At 40.4% G+C, this 5,578-nt stretch overlaps 1 protein-coding gene across 2 annotated transcripts; it reads left to right on the forward strand.

The window, feature by feature from the left end:
- Positions 1 to 489: 489 nt before the first annotated feature.
- LOC135526415 (uncharacterized) lies at positions 490 to 3,860 on the forward strand. 2 transcript variants are annotated; one of them, XM_064954772.1, is made up of 4 exons: positions 490 to 568; positions 691 to 1,026; positions 1,336 to 1,508; positions 1,784 to 3,860. In XM_064954772.1, the coding sequence occupies exons 1-4, from the start codon at positions 502 to 504 to the stop codon at positions 1,943 to 1,945; spliced, it is 738 nt and encodes a 245-aa protein (XP_064810844.1). In that variant the 5' UTR covers positions 490 to 501; the 3' UTR covers positions 1,946 to 3,860. The 2 variants fall into 2 exon arrangements, with proteins under 2 accessions (XP_064810844.1, XP_064810853.1); XM_064954781.1 differs by having other exon boundaries at positions 691 to 1,020.
- Positions 3,861 to 5,578: the final 1,718 nt, after the last annotated feature.

Genomic DNA, 5,578 nt, shown 5'->3' on the forward strand with positions numbered 1-5,578 from the left:
CAGTGAAGTTCATTTACAGTTGGATATGTTGTTGTGGTTCTGTAACAATACAATCCATCTAAACTCTCCACTCACCATATTTCATGTCCAACACACTAACACAATAAACCATTGAAATTATAATAACATATATAGAGAATTTGATTCAGTAAAGACATCTAAATTAGATTGTTTACAGTGTTCAGTAATACAGAGATTCTTAACCAGGGGTACAAAGAACCATGGAGGTACTTGGCCTATCCACAGCAGAAACTTAAGACTCATATGATTAGATCATAGGTTTACTGGTAAATTGCACGAGGGGGTACTTCGGGGGTACTCCGGGCAGAGCGAAATTCAGTTGGTGGTACAGTAACCGCAAAAGGTTGGAATCCACTGCAGTAATACATGAAGGTGTGGTTGACTGTGAGGGACTGTGATGTCAGATGTATTGTATTTCCTGTTCTTTATAAGTAGATGTCAGACAGAGACAGACAGCAGTACACAGCCAGCTGTGGTGATATGATGTCACTGCTGAGGTGTTTGCTCTTGTTCTACTTCTCATTCAACATATTGACCACAGCAGCAGGTAAGGCAAGCTGTTTCTTCCCACCAATCATGGTTGGTTCTGTATTAAGTCATCAGTATGGTACATATGTATCTTTGAATCTAACAACCATGGTTTCACTTTCTTCCCTGTCTTTTCTTTAGAAGACATTCTCTGGGTGAAGACGGGGGAGAAGTTTACCATGAAGTGTTCCACCACTCTAAAAGACCAGGATGGAATGTACCTGTATGTTGGGCTGAACAGGGACAGGGAGGTGCTGTATTACTACCAGCGTGACTCCAAGCTGACCCCCAGGAAACGCTACTGGGACAGAGTGAAGACTGAGGGACCTGTGGACCAACTGACCATCACCATCAGTAACCTGACCATAGAGGACACAGGTGTCTACTGGTGTGTTTACACAACATTCAATGAAGCCACATGTGAAAATGACATCAACCAAGGAAGAGGCTCCACTCTGGTCGTGGTGAATGGTAGATGTATGTTTTACTCTTCTATGAATGAACAGTCAATTTCACATGTGTGTAATCTAGAATCCAGACTGGTGTTTCTCAGTCTATGGTTCATGAACTGGCAGCAGTCCCTCAGGTGTTTCAGACCAATTTGGTCAACTCTCAAGTGTTAGTTTCAATCTAAACAACCAGAGCCTGCTGGTCTCGATACCAAAAAGTTTAGAAAAATTGTCCTTCAGTGGCTTTTCTTTTGTACAATTCTGTCTCCGATAGTTATTTTGTGTGAATACCGCAGCATACTGATTAAATTTTCCCATCTGGTGATGTCTTCCATAGACGATGCCCTCCAGCTGCCATACCCCACAGCTACTGCAGTAACACTGACCCCCTTTCACTCAGCCACCGAGAAGCCGTGCCCATCCGGCATGGAAAGCATCATCATCATCATCACCAGCATCTTGACCACCCTGATATGTGTCGTCATCTTCCTCGTCTGGGTCGCTCCACTGGTGAGTGTGCTGAAGGTTGCCCAGGTGATGGGTCAATGACGTATATCTGTCAAAACATTGTCCTTTATTAACAAGTTGTCCTGTCCTAATAAACACGTTCAATGCATATTACCAGTACGCAGATCTACATTTTGTTCTAAACTCTCAAAACACAATGTCCTTTCGATGCCAGTCAATGTCGTCCAAGAATAATTCAAGTGGTTGAATTAGACAATTTAATTGATTTCTTGTAGCGCATCAGAAGATATGAATGAAGCAACATTCCTGTTTCACAGGTGAAGAGGCGCTGTAACCAGGGAGGATACACACCACAGGTCTTTCCTGACTCGGTCTATGAAGACATGGCCAGGAATCGCATTTATCCATCAGGCACACAGCAGGTAGAATCGTACCCCTATTCTGTGTTTACCAAAGGAGGAAGTAGGACCACTGTGTAGCTTCTTCAAATGCTTTCTCTGAATATTGCTTCTTTACTTTCTCAGAATTGACCAACCTGTTCTGCTGTGTTTCACAGTTCTAGCCTCAATGCATGTCTTATTGGTAAATTGTTTGTGTGTATGTGTGTGTGTCATACCATGCTTATGTGTGTGAATAAAATCTCTATATGGATAGTATTCATATTTCAACAAAAGAGGGAACATCCAGTGTTATATTCCAGTTCTATTCAACTATATTCTTACGGGGGCCAGATGTAAAAAAAAAAAAAAAAAGTTCATTGCAGTGGGGCCGGACATTTTCCACATGCGTCCCACACACACCAGTAAAGCACTTTTCTTCTAACGAAATGTTGCTAAAAGTAGTGGGGAAGAAGTGGAAAGTGCTCGATCAACGTGAGTTGAGGTGCAACCAAACAATGTTGTCCTCATTGAAAAGAAACCGGCTCAATGCTTGCTCATCATTTGAACTATTGAAAGATTCTTTAAAGTAATTAGGTCATTTGAAAATCATCTGACAACTAAGCATCTCAATAAATAACAGACAGCAACCATAGTGCTTTTCATTTTGGCACTGAACGTCGGAATTTGGTGCCGATCTTTTGTGAATGTTCAGAATTGATCAGGGGGCCAGTTGAAATGACTGAACGGTTCGGATCTGGCCCGCTGCCTCCAGTTGAATATCCTTGTTTTAGTCCATAAGGGGCACAGTTGATAGCGATGGAGGCCTCCCTATAACTTTTTTCAATAGATCAGGTAATAAGATTTATATTGCTGTTTTTTTAGTGTTTTTAGGTCACTGGACCACTCATCAAGCTGTTCCTGTGCATGTCTGCACACAAAGTCAAAAGAGCTTCAATGTTAAAATGAGAACCGTTTGTTAAGATTTTTATTATATTTTATCATAGGTACAAATATTTTAGCTGCCTAAACTTTCAGGTACTTTAGGATATAAGCGATTTTTATAATTACATTTGATTAATCTATGGTTGTAGTTGAGATAGCTAGTAGGTTAAACCATAATGGTCTGAGTACATTGTTTTCATGCTGGTAATGAGTGCGTCTTGTGGTTGGAAAAACTATTTTTACCAAGTGACGTAGTATTTGTTTTACACTATGAGTCACTGATTTTTACTTATTTGTCAACTTCCTAACAGCTATTTTCACTTTAAATAAATGTAAATGTGTTTTGTATTTTTTTTTAAAGGAAGAAAAATATTCTCACCATTTTCCATTTTAAGCAAAATATTGATACATCATTGAATCATTGATAGTCATGTGATATTCCACTTGTGTATGTCATGTTTATGTTGTATTTGTGTATGTGTATCTGGCATGCATTGGTGATGTTCAGCTATATTGCTTACAGTATATTTAGTTAAATCAATCGAAGAAAAGTTCAGACAGAAAACCAGAGTGTTTGTATCTGCTGATATTGAACCAATTAGATTCACTCTACCGTAATATGGCGGTCTATTTAGTTAACCAGGAAATGCACATCATTTCATGATGTCTGCTGGACTCAAGCTATGCACTGGTGTTCTTGGTTACATGCTATGCTGTAACATGTGATGCTGTAACATGCGATGCTGTAACGTGCTATGCTGTAACATGTGATGCTGTAACATGCGATGCTGTAACATGCGATGCTGTAATATGCTATGCTGTAACATGCTATGCTGTAACATGCTATGCTGTAACATGCGGTACTCACCCTGCATGTCTGCTTTCTGACCACCCACCCCAGACTCCCCTGTCTGGGCACTGCTTTTGTTTCAGTCAGGGAGATTGGTATAGCATACCTGGCTCACTGTTTGTTATTATGTTATCATTATGCATGCTCTGGCAGTGAGCTACCCCGAAGGAGCAGAGCCTAACGCCAAGAGTAACGTATTGACTGTATTGTAGTCTTTTCTAATAAATGGTTAAACAAATGTGACGTTTCCGGTCTGAATCACTTTTAATGTCCAATTTACGTTTCAGTATACACGAGCAGCATCAAGTTGTTTTTGACACTACATTCTACAATCATATCCAAAATTATAACCATAAGTCAAATACAATATAAATGTCAAACAGACCCATGTAAGCCAGACCTCAGTGTGCTGCTGGTGACAGTGGTTTCTGATGTGGTGGCAGCAGACACACGCAAAACCATATCCAACATCCCAGGGAAACAGTGCTTCCGTTTAACACGCCCACCATTTTCAAAAACCAACCACAGTGAGTGAATACCTCAATTCCAAGGCCCTCCACAACAACCAAACACACAGCATGACCTGCATGACATATGAATATAGGCTGGATCCCTATTCTCACACTCTACGACTTTGTCTTTGTGTAAATCTCATTCTTAAATCAGAATGAGCAAGGTCTAAGTGGTACTCTTCTGATTTAAAAAATGTTTTATAACAGCATAGTATGGAAATGCACATACAGAATGTTTATTTTTGGCAAAATTGAGGTTTTATTTTTGGGTTATTTAAATACAATGATATAATTGTCCATGGTGATATTACAGTTGGTGGTAGCAACTGGTAAAACAGTTATTTTCAATGGAGGCAGCTCAGTTGTCGTCCTCTCTGGAGATCCCAGAGGAACACGATCCTGCAGATGAAGATCTTCCTAATGAAGTTCTTTTGCTTCTTCGGCTATTTGCCTCCAGCTCCGTCCTCTATAAACAATGAAATACCGTTGAGTATTGCAACAATTTGCCATGTTGATGTACATTGCCTAAATAAATGTTTTGAAAGCATGTCTGTTGTATGAGCTTCAATAGAGATGGGTTGTGTTGCCTTGAATATAGAACAACAGACCTGAGACCGTCGCTAACATAAGTTCTTGAGTTACGGCCTTCAGCAGACATTCAGTGTTCTGAAAACAGACAGACGAGAGCACTGTAAGAGTAGGAATAATGACAATCTTTACTGTAGCTGTTTCACAAAACATACCACAGACATCCAAAGAAAATAATTGTTGCTCATTTGTAATATAAATTTGTGATATGATATTATTTTGGACACAGTCGAGGGCCAGGTATAAATCATAGCCTCCTGTTTCTCAGACTCTTTTGCAGGAGGAGGACATCTTTGTTACAGTTGTCTTCGCTGTTGGTGTTGCCCAGAGCGAGTTGCTCAGATTTAATCTCCAGGCACATTACTCCTTGGTGAATGGTGCCTAGTTGGTTGAGGTCTGCATTCTCTGTGGAATCCTTCTGCAAACAGACGGACATACCGCATATAACTATTGGAACCTAGTAGCAGTTTTACAAAACATATCGAAGTCATATCTACATTGTCAAGTTGTCCAAAATGATACACATAACCTGCAGGGTTGCTTGAAATTTCATTCAAAGACTATCATAATAATAGGCCTTTTCAGATGTTTCTTACCTCAGTGTTCACCTCCTCGTTGGCAACCTATGGTGTCACCAGAAGATGCTTGTGAAGGCTGAGGAAATCTACCTCTGGCTTTCCAACAGGGGGGTTGATGCTCCTTAAACTTCCAAGGGCTGCTCCTCCATCTCCGAGGGCTGATGCTCCTCAACCTCCACAAGTTCCTCCATGTTGGTACCTGGGTCTGAGGTCTGGACCTCAATGAGGATGATGATTAATGATTCTAAAATGTTCCCCATCA

The sequence above is a fragment of the Oncorhynchus masou genome, chromosome 5, assembly GCF_036934945.1.
Source record: "Oncorhynchus masou masou isolate Uvic2021 chromosome 5, UVic_Omas_1.1, whole genome shotgun sequence".
Taxonomy (NCBI): domain Eukaryota; kingdom Metazoa; phylum Chordata; class Actinopteri; order Salmoniformes; family Salmonidae; genus Oncorhynchus; species Oncorhynchus masou.

What these genes read in the sequence shown, in the direction of transcription:
- LOC135526415 (XM_064954772.1), top strand. Translation starts at nt 502, where the DNA reads ATGATGTCACTGCTGAGGTGTTTGCTCTTGTTCTACTTCTCATTCAAC. An exon ending in GGTCGTGGTGAATGGTAGAT is followed by an intron (nt 1,027 to 1,335) that starts GTATGTTTTACT and finishes TGTCTTCCATAG; the next exon opens with ACGATGCCCTCCAGCTGCCA. An exon ending in TCGTCTGGGTCGCTCCACTG is followed by an intron (nt 1,509 to 1,783) that starts GTGAGTGTGCTG and finishes CCTGTTTCACAG; the next exon opens with GTGAAGAGGCGCTGTAACCA.